Below are 25,724 nucleotides of genomic sequence, written 5' to 3'. Positions count from 1 at the left end.
AGGAGGAAACAAGACATCACTTTTGAGTTGTCAAAGGGGCCAACAGCCATAAGGATTAGGGGAGGGAGGACCCAACAAAGGGGGGTTGGGGGACCTAGAAAAAAAGGTAGGAAGGAAGAGGACAAAATGTATGTCAAACAAACAAGAGAGGGAAGCGTGGGCTCCTTGGCCGTTTGGGCACATGTAGAGTTAAAAGGGGGCGGTGCTGTGTTATTGCTGCACTATAAATGAAAGTCGTGGCCTCATTCTCAGGCACGCAACCATTGTCCTAATTACGACTCCTTTATTTTGTGACAAAACAAAGTTCTGACTCACGTTTCAACATCTGATAAGCATCTGCTGGGGACATCTTCCCACACGTGGATGGATCCTTGGTGGCTTCGACTGTGACCCTTCATCTTTTGTAAAGGCCATAGGAGCTGCACATGGAAAAACATGCACAAATCCCATATTGAAACAAAAGTGACCAAAATGTAACTTTTTTAAAAAACAGTGACCAAAATAAGACCGACCAAAAACAAATGGGATCACTAGTGTAGTTTACCCTTTTTATTGTTGAGGCATCCTTACTGCAACTGGTGGAGAATTACAGTAAGTACTTATAACTAGTTATGGAAGAATAGACTTTTTTTTGGGCAATGGGATACACAAGGTCCTGGATATCGATGAAGTTCTCAAATGACTGTCAGACTGTATATGATTAGTTTCTCCGGGGGCAGTTTGTACTATTACCAACGGTCAACATTTCTTGAGAAACTAGAGTTGCAAACTGCAATTGCATACTCATAAATTTGATTAGAATGTCGACTCTCAGTACTCGTTCTCGAGGCAGAAAATAAAAGAAAGGGCTCTAGCAGCAACATCTTTTTATAGCCCCCAAAGAACTAGACTGATAAACTAGGCCTTGGATGGTTCAGCCCTCGGCCTCCACAAACCCAACCTATATTTGTGTGTATATTTCAGTATCAGCTTTCTCTGCAGGACCGACACAAAAAACCATGAGTAGCTAACTCAATCCCAGTAGAAATGAAATGGCAGTTCTACAAATATATGTACTTAAATAGAAAAGCTTTTTACACCCTAAAAAAACAAAACACTTTCATAGGATAACGAGAGCGCATAGGCATCACAGATAAAACTACCACAATACAGCAAAATCTCACTCAACTCAGCTGACATTCTACTCTTTATAACAATCAGATAATTAGTAATCTTAGTTGATGGATCTAACCCATTAGGTTGATGATAAATCAGTATATTGCATGCTATATAGCTAATGCAAGAAGCTTCTTGTCTACAACACATTAAAAAGTGCAGAATTATCTGTGCTCATGCCAACGTCCTTTGAGAAACATGAGAATACACTTTCAGGCTTTGCTTGCTATAAACAACAGAAAACATTGGGAGCGGAAAATTTGTTAATCTAATGGTTAAGCTACAAAGTAAGAAAGTGGTCATGAATCTTAAACATTTGATTAAAAAATTTCACATCCTCATTCATTTCCTTCCTTCATACCAAGCAAAGCCTAAATTATGGCTGCTAAAACCATTCTATTCTATCCTGTTCTTTCAAACTATTTGTAACCTCCCATATTTGTAAACTTAAGCTTTGGAAGATCCTAAGTGGCAAGGTCTAATGAACTACTAAAACTAATTTAAACAAATAATAAACACACAGCTTTAGACTAAGGCCATAAAAGAACAGAATAGTAATAGTTCAGTCAGCTGCAATTCCAGTTTGATAAACGACATGCTAGGAGTTTATATCGTAAACTAGGGGCAGCATAGTGGGAGCATTAAAAAAGTAGTATACACAAATACTATCAACAATGCTGCATAACTAGATAATCAAAACTGCACAAATGCATGCAGTTGCTCAACATAGGCATGCATATTAAACAAAATTTGTGTTCCAGAGTGCGAGTCGGGAATCATTACATGTTTGCAAGGAATTCCAAGTTTCTTGAGCTTAAGAGTGCGGGCGACGAGCAGTTTCTGAAAGTCACCAATCTCGGACTCCAGCTTTGCTACATGAGTTTCAACCCCATTCCCTACTCCATTCAGAAATTCTGGTATTCCAACCTTTTCTGCAACAATAACAAGGTCACTTATCAAATTCAATTTTCATCATTTCAAGGTTAGAATTATCAAAATGATTATAATTGCTTTTGGGAAAATAAATTCTCCTTGTGATACTAACTTAGCTTGTAGACATGAAAAAGGACAACATCATGTTAAAGTCTATGTAGCTATTCTAAAAGATATTTCTCAAGAATCCTAATAATCTAAAAAATGAATTGAAAAGCCCATTTAGGATTTAGCTAATCGTTCAAGCTCATTGGACTGAGAAAAAAATATCTGAACTTTTTTCCTAAAATACTCATTATTCTGAACAATACCAGAATCCTGAAAAAAGCTTAAAGAAGCACAACCAACGAAACTAACACAAATAAGATTCTATTGGTTTCCCAGGAACCAAACGGAACTATGGGGATATTTCGTTTTTAATGTTCTTGCTATCGTTTAAGAAGGAAAGTGAAGACATTACCAAAAATAAACTTGACTTGGAGAAGAACCTTGAGAACCATGTGGATTTGAAAAAGGAATTGCCTTTGTGCTGTTAAGAACTTGCATCAATGCCAAGGTTAGGTTTTTTGTTTTGTTGTGAACAGATTGTTGGGTTATTTCGAGGGGAAAACGAACTCCCTATTTTATTTAGGCCAGAACTTCGGTGTTTTTCCTTGAAAAAAATAGAATAAAACTACAAACTATGGTCACTAAAGTTCTATTTGTTTTATTTTGGTGACTAAAAGTTTCGATAAATAATAAAATGATCACTCGGACAAATTAATAACAATGGTTAATATTAATTTGAATCCTAATTATAATAAACATCAATTTGGTCCTTAACAACATTTTCTAACTCTATTTTTTTAAAAAGAAAAACTTCATCTTCCTCGACAAAAACACATGATTACTTATATAACATATTTACATCAGGAAAAAAGTTATCATCAATTCTAAAGGATAATTCAATTAAATTATATGAGACAAAACTATAATCATACTACACTCTACATACGACACTCAGAGATACTCAAAATATTAAGAAAATTCTACGTTCTACCTTATTCGAAAGCAAATGATCAATCATCCGACTTTGTTCCGTTATCCCATTAAGCTATACGATACGAGAGAGCGTCTCTATGTTAAACATGAGTAACCAAAAGATAGTCCTTAGACTCGCTTTTATTCTATATTTGAACTGCATGACAATCATGCATGTCAAGTTGTCTACTTTCGGATATTGTAATAGACATGAACAGAAGCAAATATCTATGTTGGGGGATGCAAACTTAAAAAGTTATAGTATAAATTTTGAGTGTAAAATTACAAAGTTTTAAGAGGTGAAATTAAATTATTAATAAAAAAATATAAATAAAATATTTAAATTATAGGAGAATTTAAATTTAGACGATACAATCTTGTCCTTCGGCATCTCTCTATCCATCTCTAAAAACAACAGATGTCGGCTCATTCTGGTAGAGTATTAGAGTAATAGGAATTGCAAGCAGTCCAATAGAAAGTTGCTCATTTCAAAATAATATAGCAGTCCTCGCCCACCCAACAGGCAAAAAGAGAACAAGAGAAGTGTTATATATGCACACCTAAAGTCTTCACGTCGAGTGGTTAAAAGAAAAGAAAAACAATTGAATTTCTGTGTTTTTATTAGTCAGTCATTATCATATTGAACCCCATGAGGTTCTAGATCAAATTCAATAAACAATGTGAAAGATCAGAGAATGTTAGAATTTACAGATTAACTTGTCAAAAGAAAGAATCTACAAGAAATAATCAAAACTTATGAAAGAGAGCTATTAAGAAAGGAAATACTGAGAAATTAAGTTTTCCCCCCATAAATATTTTAGAGTTAGAAAATGTCGTTAAAGAGCAAATTTATGCTTTATCTATATTTTAGTGGTTAAATTATATCAAACATTATTATTAACGTCTGAGTGATTATTTTATTATTTATCGATAATATTAGTGATCAAAATAAAAATATTTCAAACTATAGTGACCATATAATATAATTCATCCACAATAACAGCCCACCAACCATTTGCTTTCAGTGAGTTTGTCAAAAAAAAATCTAATTACTTTTAGATGATAATAGTCTACTATTAAAAATTATATAATAATATATTCAATAGTAGATTCAAAAATATTTATGAAGAACAAAATTATTGAACAAGTTGGACATAAATAAAATTTCAGTGTAGATACCATCAGTAAAACAAGTAATTAATCGAAGAAAATTCGGATTGCATGGTGAGCACATGTCCACTCTCACTTAATTGTGTTTTCGCTACTGGATCCATTAATTATAGGATGTTATTTTGTTAAGTTCTTATACTATAAAAGTTATAAAATGATCATTAAACTATTTATATGTTTTAAACTCGCCCTTTTTTATTAGAAAAATTAACTACCATTTGAGCTGGACTTAACCAACTAACTGAGATATGATAAAATTATATTTGAATGACTATGACCACCATTGTTTTTAATCACTGGCTCGACGATATAATGTAAATGGAGAATCGATCCATAAAATATAGCTTAAACAGTTTTGGGATTAAATTTTATCCTATCATAGTCAACAAATTAATGTCAGCTCATGCGGTCGTTAATTTTTTAACGGGAAAGGACTTGGAACATATAAATAATAAGATGACTATTTTATAACTTTGAATAGTTGAGAGACTTAATAAAGCACAGTCTATAATTGGGGTACCAAGTGTACTTTACCCATAATATTAAAAAAAAAACCATTTATCACTTCACAAATCTTTTTCTAGTCTCTACTCTCTGCCCTCCACGGCTCCACCACTACCCGCCTTCGACGATCCCCTTTCATTTCTTTTCCGGACAATTTGGTTGAGATCCGGAAGAACAAGCGCGAAGACAATCTCCTTAAAAAGCGGAGAGAAGGCCTTCTTCAGTCCAGCCTCCCTTGGTCGATACCTCCCAAAATGCCGCTATTGAAAAAAGGGTACCTTTTTTTATTGGTTTTGGGTTTCAAATATTTCGTTCTGATTTTTCTTTTTGAGTTTTTGATTGCTGGTGAAAGTTGAGATCTTGATTCAACTGAGTGTATTGCAGTGTTACTTTTGTCAAGATATTATTGCTGTTATTATTCAATTGGACTTTTTTATTCTATTAAGATCAGAAAGAAATGAATAGGTTCATGGAGATTTGGGTTATTAATTTTTATGCATACTTAAAGTAGGGGAAATAAGAGGTTTGAGGTTATGGATTTAGGATTTAGGATGACACATGACAGTATTCTCATATTCTATGATCTAGCTAGCAGCTTTTCAGAGAAGTATTTGTAGGATTGTTTTCTACCAATAATGATTGGCTGTTCGGTTTTGTTTCTTATAAAATGGATTTAGTTAAGAAAGGGCTTAGCATTTTAGATCTCATCTCTTTCGTCATGCAGGGGATGGAAAAAGGTTAAATGTCATTCATATTCTGTTTTTGAAGTTAGAATATCCAAACTTCAATCCTGTTCAAATGTTCAGAATGTGTAGGGAGGGATTTTGATGTGGTTCTGATCCTTCTGAATTTTAAGCTTTTTATTATTTGGATCCTGAACATGGTATTCCTGATGACTCCTAACAGTTGGAAAGTATTCCTTTGATGGTACAAGGGGTGTGGTCCGATGATCCTGCCACCCAGTTGGAAGCCACAACACAGTTTAGGAAACTGTTGTCGATAGGTTAGTCCTACTTCTATATCCTAATTCCTACACTTAAAGCGGTTTCTTTGTCAAGGAATAGGTCAATTTACATTATTAATTTTCATCTGCTTACTTGTAGAGCGCAGCCCTCCAATTGATGAAGTAATTAAAACTGGAGTTGTTCCTCGGTTTGTTGAGTTTCTCGGAAGGCAGGATTTGCCTCAATTACAAGTACAATGTTTTGTTTCTTTTGTTTAAATTGAAATAATTTGTATAAGAAATACTATTATCACTGAGACTGATCATTATCATTGAGACTAACTTCCATTTTATTTTAGTTTGAGGCTGCCTGGGCTTTGACCAATGTTGCCTCTGGCACATCTGAGCATACACGGGTTGTTATTGAACATGGTGCTGTCCCAATGTTTGTGCAGCTGCTTAGTTCTGCTAGTGATGATGTTAGAGAGCAGGTCAGTTTTTGTTTTAATAACTCATCTATATCTTCTGTATTTGACTGAAGAATGAAAAAAATTCTCTTACTTTCGATGAATGTCTGGTCATTACCGTTTTTAGTTCAACATTTCCTAGATGTACTTTATCTGTCACTTCATATATTTTATATCCTGTCCTATGTTGCTTTGTTTGCTCCCACTTATAGTTTATACTGGAATTAATTTCCACATGCTATATTTACTTGTCTGCTCTTTTTGTCTTTTCTTTGTCAATCATCATTTTATCTGTGTACATTGCCTCTAATTACTATCCTCACCCTATTTTCTGTTTAGGCTGTATGGGCATTAGGTAATGTCGCAGGTGATTCACCAAGTTGTAGAGATCTAGTTCTTGGCATTGGTGCACTTATGCCATTGTTAGCTCAGTTAAATGAGCGATCAAAATTATCAATGCTGAGGAATGCTACATGGACATTATCTAACTTCTGTCGTGGCAAGCCACCAACACCATTTGAGCAGGTTGAGACTTTGGGAGGCTCCTCTTGAATTTTGTATAAGAGCAGTGTTCCCATTTATAGTTTGCTTATTATTGTATTTTGGCACAATACATTTTTATAATTTGTTTGTGGTGTTCTTGATAGCAACCTTGTTTTCTTTTCAGGTGAAGCCTGCTCTACCAATTCTACGGGAACTTATCCACTTGAATGATGAAGAAGTTCTGACAGATGCTTGCTGGGCACTTTCTTATCTTTCAGATGGCCCTAATGACAAAATTCAGTCTGTGATTGAAGCTGGGGTCTGCCCACAACTGGTGGAACTTCTAGGGTAAGCTTTACAAGGTTTATATGTCTATATATTTTCTGTCATTTATACTTGTTGATTTTCCCCCCTATATACTTGTTGCAATATTTTGACTACTGGTTCTGACTAAAGTTCATTTATGACAGTCATCCATCACCCACTGTTCTTATACCTGCTCTTCGGACCATGGGAAACATCGTCACTGGTGATGATAGTCAGACTCAGGTATGAAGTACATTTATGCATGTTCACAGCGGTCTTCACATCAATAGTGTTCTTCTTTGATTCTGGTTTATCTTCTTTTCTGTTGTTTACTGAATGGAGTTTATTTGCTTCATTTGGATTGTTCATGAAGCATAATCTAATTGTAAGGATATAGTAAACAAACTAAATCTTTTAAATAGAAACAGTATTTCAAAGTTCTATTGTTGTTGATTACACAAAGATAAACAATTGTTGTGAAGATTTTTCTCTGTTTTCTTTAAAAGAGGCAAAATAACTCCGGGTATATTTTTCAGTTTGTCATTGACAACAAGGTGCTCCCTCATCTCTATCAACTTCTCGTACAAAATCACAAAAAAAACATCAAGAAAGAAGCTTGTTGGACAATCTCTAATATAACTGCTGGGAATAGAGCTCAAATACAGGTATAGTTTCTCTCTGCCCCTTCTTGAAGATTCTATTGCCTCAATGTATGCAGGAACCAAAAGTTATAATTATTTAATCTGTGCCAATGCGGCTTTTATGTTTACTGATTATTTCGAAGGTGTCAATAGCTTGTCGCAAACTTTAGTTCATAGTAACTGAAGCATTGCTTTGCTTACTTAATCTGTGACTGCAATTAGTACTAGTTCTCGTGTAGTATATATCACTTTAAAGGCACTCACACTGTTGTTGATTATTTGTTTGATTTCCTGTTGCACAGGCAGTTATAGAGGCAAATATTATTCTTCCTCTGGTACACCTTCTCCAACATGCAGAGTTTGATATTAAGAAGGAGGCTGCATGGGCCATCTCAAATGCAACCTCTGGAGGATCTCATGAGCAAATTAAGTATCTCCTACTACTTTTTTGTTTACATTTCAGTTTTTTTCCTTTATTGGATCAGACATCCAAGCATGTTTGCAAAAGACACATCAAACCTCCACCATAGATTCACTGGAGAATATATGCTGATATTTTTTTCCAGATGCAAGATTAGAAGCTAGAACCATGATGCATACATGTATACTTGGATACTGATAGGTCCGGAGCTGTTGGCGTACTGAACTAAATTAAGCTCGTTAACAATTATAAGTGTAGTCGATGTTTTTATTTTTCTCTCGCCTCCAATTGCTTGTCATAAATATGATGAAAATACAATATAATTTTTTGGGGCATGCATTGCATAATAATTGCTCTTAACCATTTCAGTTGATCATATTCACTTGGTACAATGAGAGTTACATGATCTGTTATTCTGCAGATTCCTGGTGAACCAAGGTTGCATTAAGCCCCTATGTGATCTCTTAATTTGTCCAGATCCACGAATTGTGACCGTGTGCCTTGAAGGGCTGGAGAACATCCTGAAGGTTGGTGAGGCTGATAAGGAAATGGGAATGAATGATGGAATCAATCTATTTGCACAAATGATTGATGAATGTGACGGGTTGGATAAAATTGAGAACCTTCAAACTCATGACAACCATGAGATTTATGAGAAGGCTGTGAAGATCTTGGAGAGATACTGGGCTGAAGAAGAGGATGAACAGCATCTCCAAGATGGCGGGGATGAAAACCAGCAAGGCTTTAATTTTGGAGCTAATCAGGCCAGCATTCCACCCGGGGGCTTCAAATTTGGTTGAAGTGTTTAGTTTTGGAATGGCTATAATTTTGTAGGGCTTACTACTTTCCTTGCAGTGAAATTTCTGGACTTGTGTTTGCATTTTCATTGCTGCCAAAGAGTCGGGGTTTTTGTTCTGGTGCATAGACGCATGGTGTTTTGCTTTTTTGGGAGTGGCGCGAATGCTTGAAAGGGTTTTAAATATTATTGTATTTCTATTTTTCTTCCTACATTCCATCTGAAATATTGCATGTGATAGTTATAAAGTCTGAAATTAGCATTAATGCTTTTCTTGCACCACTATAGCATAGGCATTGATGTAGGGCATGTCCTGTTGTAAAACAGAGGTGGTGTCCTTGCCAGGCCAGTTGTAGTAGTATAAAATCTGTTACCATCTTATGGTGCAACGTGATGAAATGTATTGATTCCTATTCAGCCTTTATTTTCGTATTTTATGATTGTTTCCTTGTTTGTCTTTGCCCCATGGCAGCTATTTACCTCGTGTTTGTTAATTGAATATCAGAAAACTTGAGCTCTCGTCTCTTAGTATGAAATGTCCCTTCACAAATGTGCTCACACTGGATTCCTCTTATCACCCTCACTTCTTTCTCTTCCCAAAACTTTGACTCCCCAAGTGTTGCGTGTTCTTCCTCTGTTTCCAGTCCATTAGTAGTATATGTAACTTGTTTAAATTCACAAAGGGGTTTGCTTGTTCTTCAAGTTTTGAGTTTTGTCTTGCATATATGGATATGGTATCTTAAGTTGCTCTGTGCTTCTGATATTAAAAATGATTGTGAGCATAGGGTGTGAGAAACGTCTATTTTGTCCCTGGAATCATCTACTTTGGTTCTGCTGACTGCGAGTGGGGCTTGATACAATGCCCTTCATGCAAGAGCCTTCATTTTACTTTCAACAAAACAAGGATTTTTTTTATAGAACCATCTACAAAACACTTCTTTGTTAATATAAGACTAAAAAAAATACAAATCGTTTACAGCTGAAAATCTTATCAAGGGTCCTAAATCTCCACAATGTAGCTTTCTGATTGCAATTAAAAATATTACAAATTTGCATAACTTTTTGTCGCACAGCATAACTACCCATATTTTAGCATTACCAACAGACTCTTGTCTGTACATCTAATGTTTGGATATTTGGTTTGCTGAGGCGCTGTTCCTTAGGGCGTGGGTTGTGTTTTGTTTTGGGTGGAATTCGTATCTGGTTGAATCGCTTTTTCTGGTACCAAGTACCATTAAACTTTTTATGATTGCAGAGCAATAAAAGAAAAAGAGAAAATAACCTCATGATAAAAAATGTCTTATAATATACGATTTTAATCAAATTTTTTTGGATTTACCAAAATGACCAACAAAATTGCAATGCGATCTCCATAATCCCAAATCAGTTTCCAGATTCGCAACGCGATTTTGACTATCGCATTACGATTTCCCAAATTCGCGTTGCGATTTTCCTAATTCGCAATGCGAATACGTAAATCGCAACGCGATTACGTAAATCGCAACGCGATTATGAAGAATCGCAATGTGAATGCAATGCGATAGTACAAATTCGCATTGCTATTTTCCAGAATCGCAACGCGAATATGAAAATCGCAACGCAAACATATAAATCGCAACGCGATTCTGACTATCGCAACGAGTATCTGTAAAATCGCAACGCGTATCCGTAAATCGCAACGACAATACGTAAAATCGCAACGCGTATCCGTAAATTGCAACGAGAATACGTAAATCGCAACGCGTATGTGTAAATCGCAACGAGAATACGTAAATCGCAATACGTATCCGTAAATCGCAACGACAATACGTAAAATCGCAACGCGTATCCGTAAATCGCAACGCAATTTTTAAAGCGCCATTACAATCGTTACGCGTATTTTATTTTCAAATTCCAAACACGAATATTAATTATCGGAACACTGAACCGTCCACAGTATATCCCGTAATCGCAACTCATAACCTAAAACCTAAAATCACAACTCAGTCCCATCTCCATCTCTCACTCTCTACGGCGAAATCCGTCCCCATCTCCGGCGAAATCCCTCACAACCATTCACGGTCAGAAATCCCTCACAATCATTCAGAAATGGAAAATCAACCTCCGAGGGTTAGTTTTTTTAATTATTTTTATTTTGAAATTTTTGCATTATTTTAGGTTTTTCATATTGAAATTGATGATAAGTTTACTGGTAATTTCAATAATAGATTAACCATTTCACTTAGATTTCTTATTAAATTCATTCGATTGCTGCCAATACTGCTAAATTGTTTAGTCTTTAACCCTGTGAAGTTAGTATTTGTCTTTGTTTTGTCTTTTGGTTGAAGTAATGCAATCCATTAAAGTTTCAATTTGCAGAAGAAGAATAGTTTCTAAACTTAAAATCGCAACATGAAAAATGAAAATCGCAACACGAAAATGACTATCGCAACGAGAGAAATGAAAATCGCAACGAGAGAATCGCAACGCGAAATAAAAATCGCATTGCGATTTTCATTTCGCGTTGCGATTTTCATTTCGCGTTGCGATTCTCTCGTTGCGATTTTCATTTCAACCAAAAGACAAAACAATGTTGCAAATTTTAGTTTCAAGAATAAATTACTACTCTTTATGTTTATTGTTTTTGGTATATCTTCACAGTGTAGTTTTTGGTATATCTAACTTGGTATGTTTATTGTTTTAGTAGAAATTTTTTTCGACTTCATTGACATTAAGGAATAAAGTTAGCCTAGCCACTACAATTGCTTCGAAGCTTTCACATGCACAAAGAAAATTGTTTGAGGAAACCTGCTTCGGGCCATGGCTGAGAGTACAACATCCGGGTGGAGATGCTAATTTGACCCATTTGTGGCTTCAGACCATGACTAGCGATCTACCCGACAGTATACAACGTGGTGAGGAAGAGATATGATTTCATTTTCCACCGGCGTATACTTGTTTTGGGCGGAAGGAGTTCTGCTTAATCACTGGTCTACGATTTGGACACGATGATGTAGGCCGGTACACTCGTCATAGCACCCGCCCATCATGGTTATCTTGGGTTTTTCCTGATGAGTCAATAGAGAAGCCGAACTTACACGTCGACGACCTGAAGAAATTGTTTAATAAGAAAGATGGTTTTACTCGGATGAATGACGTCGATGTTGTCCGAGTATGCCTTCTAGTACTTTTGTATGCCGGCTTTTTAGGCAGAGAGGCCAGACAACCTATTCCTCAGGAGCTAATATTATTGGTAGAGGACCTAAATGCATGGAATCTGTTTCCGTGGGGTTCGTATATATGGAAAACTACCTGAACTAAGTTGTCGTTTGCCTTTGATGACCGCAAAAGTTTGCGTGGCGATGGGTCGAAATACACTTTGTCAGGCTTTGTTTGGGCCTTTAAGGTAAGAATTTCTATATAATGTTTTCAAAATTATAATTAATTATTTAACAATTACTAATGTTTGTTATTATATTGTTTGTAGATTTGGATATTCGAGGCTTTCCCCAGCATTCGGACATATGCATTAAACTTCAAATGATATTCCTAGGGCTATTTCCTGGAAGAGGAAACGTCTGTTGGATTGGGAAGACTTAATACCATATGCGACAATAAATAATGTAAGTTAACACAAATACTATCATATATAAACAAGTTATTAATAGTAGACGTTTAACTTTGTTTGAGTTTTTATATTTTTAGGAGGCCAACACTCCATTACAGAGACTGACACCCACGGAGGCTGAGCTTGCCACTGATTGGTAGCAAGCTAGTCAGCATTTTTTTGATGGCACTAATGATGAGCAGCCTCCACTTTCTCCACTTCGAGAGCCATCACCTCACCCAGAGCCATCACCTGATCGACCCGACTATACACCTCTACAACGAGAGCCATCACCTATCCCGTCACATCATCGAGTCTTTTCTCCACCATCACCTCATGATAGGCGACCGACAAAGATGCCACACTTCTATCTCCCTGTTCTCCACCTCCACCTCCACGGGATGAGTCAAGGGAGTTACATGATGAGGTCAATGCCTTGCGTGAGGAGATCAGTACTCTACGCGATAACGATGGCGCATGGCGTGTGGAGGTGTCTACTTTACGTGGTGAGGTTGTCGCTCTACGTGAGATGGTAGTATCGTTGCTGAATGAGGTTCATACTCTACGCAACGAGGTAAGTTTAAGATTTTCCATATTTAACTTGATGATAAATTTACTCGTAATTTCACTTAGATTAACCATTTCACTTAGATTGCTTAGTAAATTTATTCGGTTGCTGCCAATACTGCTAAACTGTTTATTCTTTAACACTGTGAAGTTAGTATTTGTCTTTTGTTTTGTCTTTTGGTTGAAGTAAATTTATTCAGTTGCTGTCAATTATGCTAAACTGTGTATTCTTTAACACTGTGAAGTTAGTATTTGTCTTTGTTTTGTCTTTTGGTTGAAAGTAAATTTGTTCGGTTGATGCCAATTCTGCTAAACTGTGTATTCTTTAACACTGTGAAGTTAATATTTGTCTTTGTTTTGTCTTTTGGTTGAAAGTAAATTTGTTCGGTTGCTGCCAATTCTGTTAAACTGTGTATTCTTTAATACTCTGAAGTTAGTATTTGTCTTTGTTTTGTCTTTTGGTTGAAGTAATGCAATCCATTCAAGTTTCAATTTGCAGAAGAAGAAATAGTTTACTTTCGCAACACGAAACTTAAAATCGCATTTTGTGAACTATGATAGAATAATGACTTGGGTGAATACAATGCAAGTTTGAAACATATTTGTCTTTGTTTTCACTGTTTAAATATCATGTCTGTTTATTTACTGATTTTTGTATTTAATTATTTAGCGGCCCGATAAGGTGGATGCTTTACGTCGGGTTTTTCTTGCACGACAGAGTTCATGCATCAGACGGCGTACACGTGCTATTAAGTCTCCGTACACCCCAATAGTGCGAAGACACCGCAAGAAGAAGCCCGACTCGTCTGTCATCCCTCAAGAGTCCACTCCTATCGTTGAAGAGGCCCCTATCATTCCTCGAGAGTCCCCTCCCACCGTTCAAGAGGCCACTGTCATCGTTGAAGAGGTCCCTCCCACCATTCAAGTGCCCGATTCACATGGCGTCATATGTAAGATTCTTGAGAAACCCTCTGACGTGCCGGACATGATGGATGAGAGTTGGCTCTCGTATGAGTTACCGGCCAATACCATTCCGGTATCTGAAGTGGAGAGGAGACAACTACCGGACATAATTCTGGATAACACCCTTTGGGCTAAGACCGCAGTTGATTTTTATCTACATGAGCGGAGCCAGGGGTGTTTCACTGACATATACAAGCTCAACGATGATATCTATTTGTTGCTTGATCGGTATTGGTGGGGCGTATTATTAGGGGTCGAAGAAAATGGCTATTTCGATGGAGGGGTAAGTCTTATATTTTTCTTATATTTCAATTTATTATTTTTTTTAAATTTATGTAAGTCACTAATATATGTCTTTTTTTGTAAAACAACATATCGATGCATAGGTGTCACGTCTTCTAATAATTAGGAAACTTAAGAAAAATAAAAGAAATACACGATATACAATTATGCCGACATCTTTTAACGCCGTTCACTTGAAGAATCAACGAGATGAATCATTTGCGTTGGGCAATGGACAAACTAAACTTTATCCTGCATGGTGGGAGGTCGATAAGGTTAGTATTTATTTTAGATTGAGTTTAAAGGTATTCATAAATAAGTGCGCAAATGAATGAATTATTACTTATGATTGCAGGTGTTTATCCCTGTTTTGGAACGTAAACATTGGCTTCTCGTCGAGCTTCAGCTCCCATCCCTTAAGGCAATAGTATATGACAGCATGATAAATTACATATCATTGGCTGATTTAAGAGATATTATTAAGGGATGGAGCTCTCATTTGGCTAAATTCTTGGATGCGATAAATTATTGGACTCGTTCTGGAAACAAGAAGCCAAAGAAGCTCAATATTACAGTTAACAGAGACGAGACCGCACCCCAACAAACGGAAGGAGCCAGAGGGGATTGTGGTCCTCTCTTATGCTTGACGTTGGAGCGTTTGATCACATGAAGTATAAAGTATCTACCTCCCACCGATAGAGATAGAGCTGCAGTAGGCTTGTGGTTTCGGCATTATATGGCTAGATCGATATATACGAGACACTGCCTACCTGCATCCGCGTTATAAAATTGTCCATAAACAATTTGTAAGTTTATAGGCTTTTGGTTTGAAAATGTTTGGTTAAGTACCTAGAATTTAATAATTTGTTGTTTGTAGGTTTTAGATGTGTAGAAAGTGTTGTTTGAGCAAATGTTTGGTTTCTGTAGGTTAATCTCAGAAGTGAGCTGCGTGAAAAAGATGTATGGCTGCAAAAGTTGATTCAATAGTAGATGAGGAAATAAGAATTATTGCTTATTTTTTGATTGTTTAATTGATTTGTAAAAGATGATTTGTAAAAGTTTATTTGTTTAATTGATGTGAACATAATTCTTATTTGTGCTTGTTTAATTGATTGAAATGTAATGATTGATTTTGTTGATTTCAATCTGCATTATGTTGAAGGCAAAAATGACTATCGCAATGCGAAATGAAAATCGCAACGAGAGAATCGCAATGCGAAATGAGAATCGCAACGCGAAACTAAATTCGCGTTGCGATTCCCTCGTTGCAATTTTCATTTCGCATTGCGATTCTCTCGTTACAATTTTCATTTCACATTGCGATAGTCATTTTCGCGTTGCGATTTTCACATTGCGATTTTCATTTCGCATTGCGATTCTCTCGTTGTGATAGTAATTTCCGCGTTGCGATAGACATTAAGATGATTGCGAACGTCATTTCTGTGTTGCGATAGTCAAATGAATGCCTAATAAGTGATAACAACTGAACAGATCATAGCAATTTTCAAACTCAAGTTACTAATACATGCCTAACTAAAAATGTTAAAAGTTCACACATAAAAATCCACATAATACAACGTTTGCATTTAAAAATCACCTAAGTTAACAGTCCTAAAAGGTGAAGCCGGCTGTGATTGGGATTTTAAAGATGATTGTGATTTTGATTGCCTTTTGCTTGACACCATATGAGCTTTGGATTTTGATGAGGATCCATATTTTGGTAGAGGAAAAGATGATTGTGATGGCACTGGTGATCCACATGTCAACCTTGTATGACCACTTTCCTTGCACCGACTACATGTCGATCTCTTCTTCTCTTCACCCTTAGACGGTATACGATCGTGACTTTTTGGTCGGCCAGGTAGCCTTCTGTCCATGGCTGGTGGCAAAACTGTTTGTAAGTCATCTGGTATGTCCCACTCATAAGGATGTGGAATAGGGTAGACAATCTCGCCATAAGTCTGTCGATATACTTTTTGTAGTGTAGCAATCCATAGCGTATGCGCTTGAATCATCTTGGTTTAGATGAAGAGAAACTTTTATAACATGGCCACACGGATAACCAGATGTTTGCCATTTCATACAACTACACGTATTTGCATTTAGATCGACAAGCCCATTTAAGTTATTATCCAGTACTTCAAACAAAGTGTTTGAACATGGTTCAACTCTCCATGACGTTGACTTCACAACACGTTTCGTTATCTTTTTTTCTGTCCATGGTGTAACACGATGTTCCAATGTTCCTGTAAATTTAAATAAATAATACTTAGTAAAATATATGATAAGTTACGAATTTAAAGAAATAATACCTGCATGGTTTCTTTTCTTGTAGTACCACTGTTGAATAGAGGCTCGAAAAAACTCCATTAACATAGTAATTGGTAATTTTCGGGAATGACGACTTAGAGCGTTGATTGATTCTGCACTATTAGACGTCATGAAACCATATCTTGCTCCAAGTTGATGTACTCTTGACCATCTTTCAAACCCGACATCTTCTAGTGTTTGATCACACTGAGGCAAAACACGTCTTAAACAGTTTATATGCTTATTAAAATCCACTTCCCGATAAGCTTTTACAGCCTTTCAGTATGTCCATTTGTGATTTTTTATACCAGCAGACCTTGATTTTAGATTTCTATACAAATGAACACCACAAAGTCCATGAAAAGCATCTGGGAAACACCTTCTAACAGCGTTGTCAATTGAGTTTGCCCTATCGGATATGATTGTCAGATTGCTAATAGGACCTATGCAATCCCTAAGATACCCCATAAACCATGTCCATGAATCAGAGGTTTCAGATTTGCCAACCCCGTAAGCTATTGGCAGTATCCCATTGTTAGCATCCATGTCTACTGCTAATAAGTTTACTCCAAGGTATCGACCTTTTAAATGTGCTCCGTCAACTATAATAACTGGGCGTATGCAATTAATAAACAAACGAATCTACAAAATCATATACACAAGAAATATAATCATTTAAATGTGAAATGCATGTAACTAACAAAAATGAGTCAACAAAATTATATTGATTTACTAACCGCATCACCAATGGCGATAAACAGCAACTCAAAGCGTCCATCTCTATCTGTTTTGATATGAGTTACCGACCCAGGATTTTTCAGCTTTAAATTATGACAATAAGCCGACAGTTGGGCAAACGATGCTTCTGGCGACCCCCTCAACAATTCCAAGGCATAACATTTGGCTCTCCAAGCTTGAGAATATGAGATACTAATCTTGAACCGAGCATTCATGTCAGTCATAATTTCATGTCTCCTATATACCCTACCATTCAAAAACATTAACTCAGCCAGAAAACCACCCAACACCTTTTTGTTTGCCTGTTTATGGTGAGGAAAAACTTTGGTTCTTGAACATGTATGTTTATCAATAAAAGTCATAACTTGAAACATTTCGCAATCTTTTATCCTCTTTGCAATCATACGCCACATACAGTTTTTGTCAATCATACACCTTGTTTTGAAACGATCTTTGCTTGATTTGTTAACTTTTAGTTGATAGTCATCTTCCACACATTTCGTATACAAAGCTATCTTCAAGTCTTCCTTTGTATCAAAACAATCATCTTTCTTGATACGAATAATTTTTGTGTAACAATCAACTGCTATCTTTACCAACTCTTCTTCCGGTATCTGAAGTAATTCTGGCATATTCTAGTTATACTCCCGTGGTATTTTCTTCGAGGACTTTTCTTTGGGGATTTCTTCTTCTTCTTTTTCTTCTTCAGTGTTATATGAATTACAGAATGGATGTTCAACATGTTCATTTACAATCGTAACTTCCTCCTCATTATCATCAACAACATCTTCCTCGGCAACGGCTGTTTCATCATCAAAATTCGGGTATTGACCAATATCAAAATCATTACACGCATGATATGTTTCTTCTTCTGAAAAATCATCAAAATCCGAGTATTGACCAAGATCAAAGTATGGGTATTGACCAAGATCAAATTTCGAATACTGACTAGTACTCACAATTTTTTCTGTTGGCTCATCATCGTCTAACTGGTCAATACGAAAACCGAAATTTGGTGCTGAAAGTTGATTGGGATTTGGATTATGAAAAGGTTGTGGGTTTTGAGATTGTGTTTGGTATTGGAAATGTGGTGAAACAATATTTGCTTGGTGATGAAATTGTGGTGGAACCATTAAATTTTGAGCACCATAAACTGGGGTTGAAAAACTTAGTTGATTACTACCCGCTACTGACCCAACTTCACTACTTCTAGGTTTAACAACATACAATGTAACATCATCACTTGAAACACTAATGTAAGCAATGAATCGTTCAACATCTTCATTGTCGGTTAACAAATAAACTTTATCATTTCTATGATAAGATAGCCTAAATCCACTTAGGGGCTCTAAATTCAATTTATTTACAACACATAACATTAGAGTTTCATAAGTTAACTTTTTTAATGACAGTTTTAGTTGAAGATTCATGGGTAAATGCATATATTGTAAAACACCATGAACATTCTCCCATGACCCTCCAAAACACAAATCTATCCAAACATGATCAACATTAGATGATTTCATTATTGTAAATTAATTTACTAAACAAACGAGCTGCGAAACTAAAACCTGTTGCCGGATGGGGAAGGATGTCGTTGGATATAGGAACGGATGTCGCCGAAGAGAGTGATAGATGGAGATGGAATGAGTTGCGATTTAGGGATTTAGGTTATGAGTTGCTGCTGCTGCGTAGTTATATATCCAAAACATTTGTGTTGCGAAATTAAAACCTGTTGCGAATTCAGAAATCGAGTTGCGAATTTGAAATTCAGTATTGTGATAGTCAGAATCTCGTTGCGATTACGTAAATCGCAATACGATTACGTATTCGCATTGCGAATTAGGAAAATCGCAACGTGAATTTGGGAAATCGCAATGCGATAGTCAGAATCGCGTTGCGAATCTGGAAATTGATTTGCGATTCTGGAGATCGCGTTGCGATTTTTATTTCGCATTGCGATTTTGTTCGTCATTTTGACAAACCTAAAAATAATTGGTTAAAATCGTATATTATAAGGCATTTTTGGTTACTGGGTTATTTTCTCAAAGAAAAATTATCCAAGACAACAGCAACCCTCGCGTTTTATCAAAAACAAGAGCTTTGTCTCCTGTAGCAGGATCATGCCAATCTTGGTAATACTGTCGCCTCTTCCCACCGTTTTCATTGCACAATCGTTGATGTCTGTTTTGGTAAATGGCAATCTTGGTAGATGCAGGTCAAAAAAGGTTTTTTTTTTAATTTAAAAAATCAGTCAAATCCTATATTTATACACTATACATAAAATATTAATCATAAATATAAATAAAAAGGAGAACAAATCCTAAACTACAATAAGTCAATGACTCTTCTCTCAAAACTTTTAATATTTTTGTAATTATAATAATACATCAAAAAATATTATTGTAATCCTAATTAATATCAAATTTAATCTCAATCAACCTTCAGTAAATAGTATTAAACTCTAGACCATAATAAGCAAATAACTTCCATCAGACTAACTTTTCTACAACTTTAAGAATATCAAATCCTAAACCCTAATAAATAAGTTCTCTCAAGGCTTAAACTTTTCTCCGGAGATGGAAAATATTTGTAACATGGAGCTGTCAAACATTGAATACATACCAAAGAAGGTGACATAAAGTTTGTTTCTTTATAACATGAATTCTCTTAACTGTATATATTGTTTAGTTCGATAGATGTTATGTTTTATGTTATTTCTCGACCTGTCGCATGATCTGTGCCTGCTTTGTCAAACCGTATATAGTTGAGTACTGAGACCTTGGCTCTTACTTGAAAGCATCGATGGATCGGATAACTGAATTGCCTGAAGAACTGCTTGTTCGTATTTTATGTTCTCTATCCATAAAAGAAGCGGCAAGATCAGGCGTTGTTTCAGGAGTATGGCGAGGTTTATGGAAGTTTGTCACTTGTAGTCTAAACTTCGAGGCTTCACAGACGTTACAGCCGAATCCCGAAGAGAAAGAGAGGGATGACTGTGTAGAACGGGTTACTCACGTTCTGAACTCACATGAAGCTCCAACTATAGTTGAGTTGAGAGTTTCATTAGATTTAACCCAGCAATATAGTCATAACATCGATCGATGGATCGAGATTGCACTAATGAAGGGGGTTAAAAGGCTTGAACACACCCTGCAGATTGATTCACTGGAGATACAATGAACATTACATGTTTGCAGACCGATTTTGCGGTTCATCCGACATTAAGTTCCTAACTAGTCTCTGTTTCAAACATGTTGATGTGAGCGGTAGGGTGCTGGGGACTTTCCTTTCCGGTTGTCCCTTACTTGAAATGTTGCATGTCTCGCACTCGCTGTCGGAATGGCTAACGTATCTGAATGTTTGCGGCTCGTCGCTGAGGCTGAAACACTTGAATATATCTTTCTGCAGTGGGATCAAAAGCATTCAAGTTCATGCACCAAATTTGGTTTCTTTTGAATAAAGTGGAGAGGAATCTATAGGATTGCTTATAGGTCTGAAATATGTTCCCAACCTTCATGATGTATGTTATGGTATACCTTACGGGGCACCATGGGACTCTATAAAAGGCTTCAACTTTTGTCAAGCCTTTCCCAGCTGCCTATCGGTCTGTGTTTCTCAATTGGTGAATCTGTCGTTGCAGTTCAAGGCCGACATAAGTGTAAGTTAATCCTATTAGCCTCATAGATAGATCGATAGATATCCTGTTTTGATTTGATTTTATGGTTTGAATAATGTTGGTTGTTTCCTAATTCGATTTGAAGATCCGAGGGTGTCCGAAATTACGGAGCCTTCGATGTTTGACATGTAAAGTTAGGGATTTATTGCTTCAATCAAAAGGAGGGCTTATAAATTTGTTGTTCCTGGTGGATTCCGCGCCTCTGTTGCATAAATTCAGAGTTGAGGTACGTAATTGTCTCAACTCTAGCTGGTATATTTATATACCCATGCATGATCTAAGTAAACATCATATATTATTAGTTGGAACAAGGTTATGCAATTAGACTGATGAAAGGAAGCGAAGCGGTGGGGAGGGTGATCGGCAAAGTGAAGACGATGATAAACGACGACGGAAAAGGACCGGAGATGCTGAACTTGAAGGAGGTGGAAATAGTTGGCTTTGTTGGGGCTAAAGCAGATATTGCACTAATTGTTTAAAACTGCTTTAAACCTTGAACACATTGTGATTAACACTTACCCTCCTCATTGGGACCGTCCACCCTTGTTTGATGGACAAAGATTAAAGAAACAAGAAGATGCTAGAATGCTTGCCTATCATCTGATCCTGGAACATCGACCTCAAGGAGTCCAATTTCTGGTGCTCTGAGCTATATCAGTTCCCTTTTTTAAAAACTATTAGTACATTAATTAATGATGATGAATAGCATTCAGCATCCTTTGAGTGTGTCGTGTAAAGAGACTTGTTTGAATTATATCTTTTAATGATTCATGATGTGAGTTAAGTTACTGTCTTTAAAAAATTATCGTAAAAGTTTGGTCGGTTAGTCCATTAAATGAAAGAACATTTCATCATCTTAATGCAGCTGTGGGTCCTAACTAACTTAGAAACTTTGAAAATTAAGGGATTGTTATAATTGGACCGTTGACTCGAACAAGAAAACTCAATTGTCGATCACCGGCTTCTGAATATGGTGGTGACACGCGGCAGCTGGTAGTACCCCAGGCGTCGACACGCAAAAGATGCAGTGGACCCTACGGTGACTTTGCCACTAAAATTTAGAATCATAATATATTAATAACAACCATCTATAAGGAAGCCATGTGGCTCTGAATGGATTACGTGGCCGTATCACAATGGACCCTACACTATCTAAGTACCCCCTACCGACTCCCATCTTGAACAGTGCACTAGGTGTGTTTGGTGCTGCTAATTATTTTTTGCTCATACAAGTAATTCAAAATTATATTTTTAATGAAATGATAAATATTTTAAATTGATTTACAATTTATTTATAAAAAATAAATTATTTTGTTTATTCCTACATAAACACGACCACCTCACCGCACCCAGCACAACACCAACAGCTGAGATTTCTACTGCATGATACCAAATACCAAAGCATAACATCAATTTCCCTTCAAACCAAACACTCGTACCTTACCCTTGTACTCAAACATGGCCCCTAACATCAACAGTAACAAAACTGCCACTCTCACCGCTAAAGCTCCAATCCCTCCCAAAAGGGCATACGTTACGTTCTTGGCTGGGAACGGTGACTACGTTAAGGGCGTGGTGGGGTTAGCCAAGGGACTCAGGAAGGTTAAGAGCAAGTACCCACTTGTGGTGGCTCTTTTGCCTGACGTGCCGGAGGATCACAGGAAGATACTTATAGAGCAAGGATGCATACTCAAGGAGATCGAGCCTGTGTATCCACCCGAGAACCACACCCAGTTTGCCATGGCTTACTATGTCATTAACTATTCCAAGCTTCGTATCTGGGAGGTATATATATTAATTATATCTTTGTATTTTTTTGTTTAGTAATTTCAGTTTCCAAAATGAATAAATTTCTTTCTTTTTTGTACAGTTTGTTGAGTATTCCAAGATGATATACTTGGACGGTGACATCCAAGTGTTCGACAACATAGACCACTTGTTCGACATGGAAGATGGTTACTTTTATGCAGTGATGGATTGTTTCTGTGAAAAAACCTGGAGCCACACCCCACAGTACAAGATTGGCTACTGCCAACAGTGCCCTAACAAGGTCCAGTGGCCTTCTCAGCTAGGTCCTAAGCCTCCTCTTTACTTCAACGCCGGCATGTTTGTGTATGAACCCATAGTTTCCCTCTCTGAGGACCTGTTGAACACTCTCAAAATTACTCCTCCTACCCCATTCGCGGACCAGGATTATCTGAACATGTTCTTTAGGGACATTTACAGGCCTATTCCTCCAATCTACAACCTGGTGATGGCCATGCTATGGAGCCATCCGGAGAACATTGAGCTCGAAAAGGCCAAGGTTGTTCACTACTGTGCTGCTGACTCCAAACCCAGGCGGTATACAGGCAAAGAAGAGAACATGGACAGGGAAGACATTAAGATGATGGTGGGAAAATGGTGGGATATTTACAAAGATGAGTCGCTTGACTACAAAACTGTTGTAGCTTCTCGCGAAGCAGAAGCTGATGAGGATGACGGAGCAGGCCTGCAACTGCAACAATTTTTCGCAGCATTGCCGGAGGCCGGTATTGTTCATCATATTAAAGCCCCATCCGCTGCGTAATTTGGTGGATGATATGGATTATTAATACTATACATTACAATATAATACACCTAAATTGTGCAGATGGCATTAAATGTTGTAATTTTCTTCTTTGTAATTGTATTTGATCCGTCCTTACATTTTTTTTAAAGGGACAGATATTTTATCAGAAAAATAATAGGATTAGGACTATGATTATGTTATCCTTATGGCTATTTTCTATGATTTGATTATTTGTAGTCTCATTTGTAAATGTGGACATTTTAGTACCCCAATGAATTAACTTCAACTTGGCAGTATGTTTTTCCTAATATTCTGTTTGTTTTCAAATTAATATTTGAATTAAAATTTTAATTTTATGATGCAATATTTTAAAATTATATAATAAAATATTTAATTTTTAAAAAAATTACGTCATAAAAAATAAAAACTTTTGAATATTAAATTAAACTGAATTTCTAAATTTAAAGAATAAATATTACATTATCCAATTAGTAAATGTGGATATGGGTGGTGACATTTGTTAATTTATATGTTACAAGCAACCCAAAGTCTAATCTAATGTTATGTAATCTTACACGACCAAAGAAGAAATGCAAACGTAGGTTTCCACCTTTTAAATTTTAAATTCAATTTTTAAAAATATTTGTTGTCATATAAATCCATTAACCATGCTAAAAATGGTGACCGATTCAAGGAATCATTCCCAGAAATCTGGACAAGCTTGGCCCTTCATTCTTTTTCATCCTTTAATTATCCCCTCTTGCTTTGAATTAATCAAAAAAGTTTTAAATTAGTTGGGTTAAACAGTTTATCACCTACACAGAATAATTAAGGATTTTTTTAAAGTTTAATTATTGATTAATTCAAATTAAAATCGATTAAATAATTGAATTATCCTATAATATTCAATATTAAATATGTTATATATATTTTAAGTCCAAACCTATTAAAATTTTAAAACCGTCTCGGATTCAAATATAAAACATATATCATAAGTTTTCTAACAAGTAAAGAAAATATCCAAACCCAAATTAAAAAAAAAATAGTTATATGTCATAGCTTCTAACAAATTTAAGCTAATTCAAAAACATTGAATCATCCAAAATTTTGTTCAGTTTAATTAATGTTTTCTTTGAATTTTTTTATTTGATAAATGGTTAACAATTTAAAAAGCTCGATTAATTTAATTTTGAGTAATCTAGTTCACTTACTAACATAGATGAATGTAAGATTTTATGTCAGGGTGAAAATCTTTTTAGAAGTTATATTAAAAATTTAAGAGTACAAAATTGCAAAATTATTATTGCAGACATTGTGATCAAACTCGTGACATCTAAAGATAATCACTCTTTTTGAATTAATTACTGGTATCCGATCTATTGACCGATTAATATAGATCGGATACTGCAGAGGCGATGGCGACCCTCCCAACTCAATTTGCTCCATTCTTAAACGCAAGATTATAACCTCTGACCTTGCTTAAGAGACCCAATACCTCATCCTCCTAAATAACTGATTGTTGGTAAAGATAATCACCCTTTAACCATTAAGATTACTTGGTTCGTACATAAAATTTAAAAGGTTCACACAGAAATAATAATCAATATTAAATATAGCACTACAAAAACATCAGTTTTAAAAGTTAAAAAATCGAAAATTGGATGTAAAACTTTGGATAAGTTGAAAGACAATGAAAAAGAAATATGTTTAAGAAAATTATCCTCGGAGATTTGGTCGTTTAGTCCATTAAATAAAGAAACTATATCCCATAAACCTAATGCATTGAAACGTTTTGTTATCTTAATGATTGTGGGTCATAACCAACTTAACTAGAAACTTTGAAAAAGAGAAACAAATGAAAAGGATAAATGAAACGGTTCTGTTGGACCGTTTGATTCAAGCAACTGACAAGTAAATTCACCGACATTATTCACGATGCTGACACATGGCGTCTGATTGTCCCACTGGGAGCAGTAGATTTACTGGACCCTACGACGACGTTTACCACTCATATTAAGCTATGAACAGGCGACAGTCTACGAGGAAAATACTTGACTCTCAATGGATAACGTGGCGATATGACAATGGACCACGTATGTTTGGTGATGTCGGTTAGTTGGAGTTAGTTAAGCTGTAAATAAAATGGAATTTAAAAAAATAGTTAATTAACCCAGGATATTATAAAATATTATTTCTATTTTCCTTTATG

General features: G+C 36.0%; 1 protein-coding gene and 1 pseudogene across 2 annotated transcripts; both read left to right on the top strand.

Annotated features, from left to right (window-relative positions):
* Nucleotides 1-1,435: 1,435 nt before the first annotated feature.
* LOC120162522 (galactinol synthase 2-like) lies at nt 1,436-23,791 on the top strand. 2 transcript variants are annotated; one of them, XM_039172664.1, is made up of 4 exons: nt 1,436-1,442; nt 8,691-8,694; nt 22,417-22,749; nt 22,835-23,791. In XM_039172664.1, exons 3-4 carry the CDS (start codon nt 22,423-22,425, stop codon nt 23,531-23,533), a joined length of 1,026 nt encoding a protein of 341 aa, XP_039028595.1. In that variant the 5' UTR covers nt 1,436-1,442; nt 8,691-8,694; nt 22,417-22,422; the 3' UTR covers nt 23,534-23,791. The 2 variants fall into 2 exon arrangements, with proteins under 2 accessions (XP_039028595.1, XP_039028594.1); XM_039172663.1 differs by lacking the exons at nt 1,436-1,442; nt 8,691-8,694; nt 22,417-22,749 and adding an exon at nt 15,187-15,197 and having other exon boundaries at nt 22,798-23,791.
* LOC120161477 lies at nt 3,527-9,100 on the top strand (annotated as a pseudogene).
* Nucleotides 23,792-25,724: the final 1,933 nt, after the last annotated feature.

Source organism: Hibiscus syriacus, unplaced genomic scaffold (assembly GCF_006381635.1).
Source record: "Hibiscus syriacus cultivar Baekdansim isolate YM2019G1 unplaced genomic scaffold, ASM638163v2 tig00111402_pilon, whole genome shotgun sequence".
Classification (NCBI taxonomy): domain Eukaryota; kingdom Viridiplantae; phylum Streptophyta; class Magnoliopsida; order Malvales; family Malvaceae; genus Hibiscus; species Hibiscus syriacus.
This window is presented reverse-complemented; position numbering and strand designations above follow the sequence as displayed.

Coding starts and splice junctions, on each gene's coding strand:
- LOC120162522 (XM_039172664.1), top strand. CDS start 22,423: ATGGCCCCTAACATCAACAGTAACAAAACTGCCACTCTCACCGCTAAA. Junction 22,750..22,834: donor CCAAGCTTCGTATCTGGGAG/GTATATATATTA, acceptor TTTTTTGTACAG/TTTGTTGAGTATTCCAAGAT.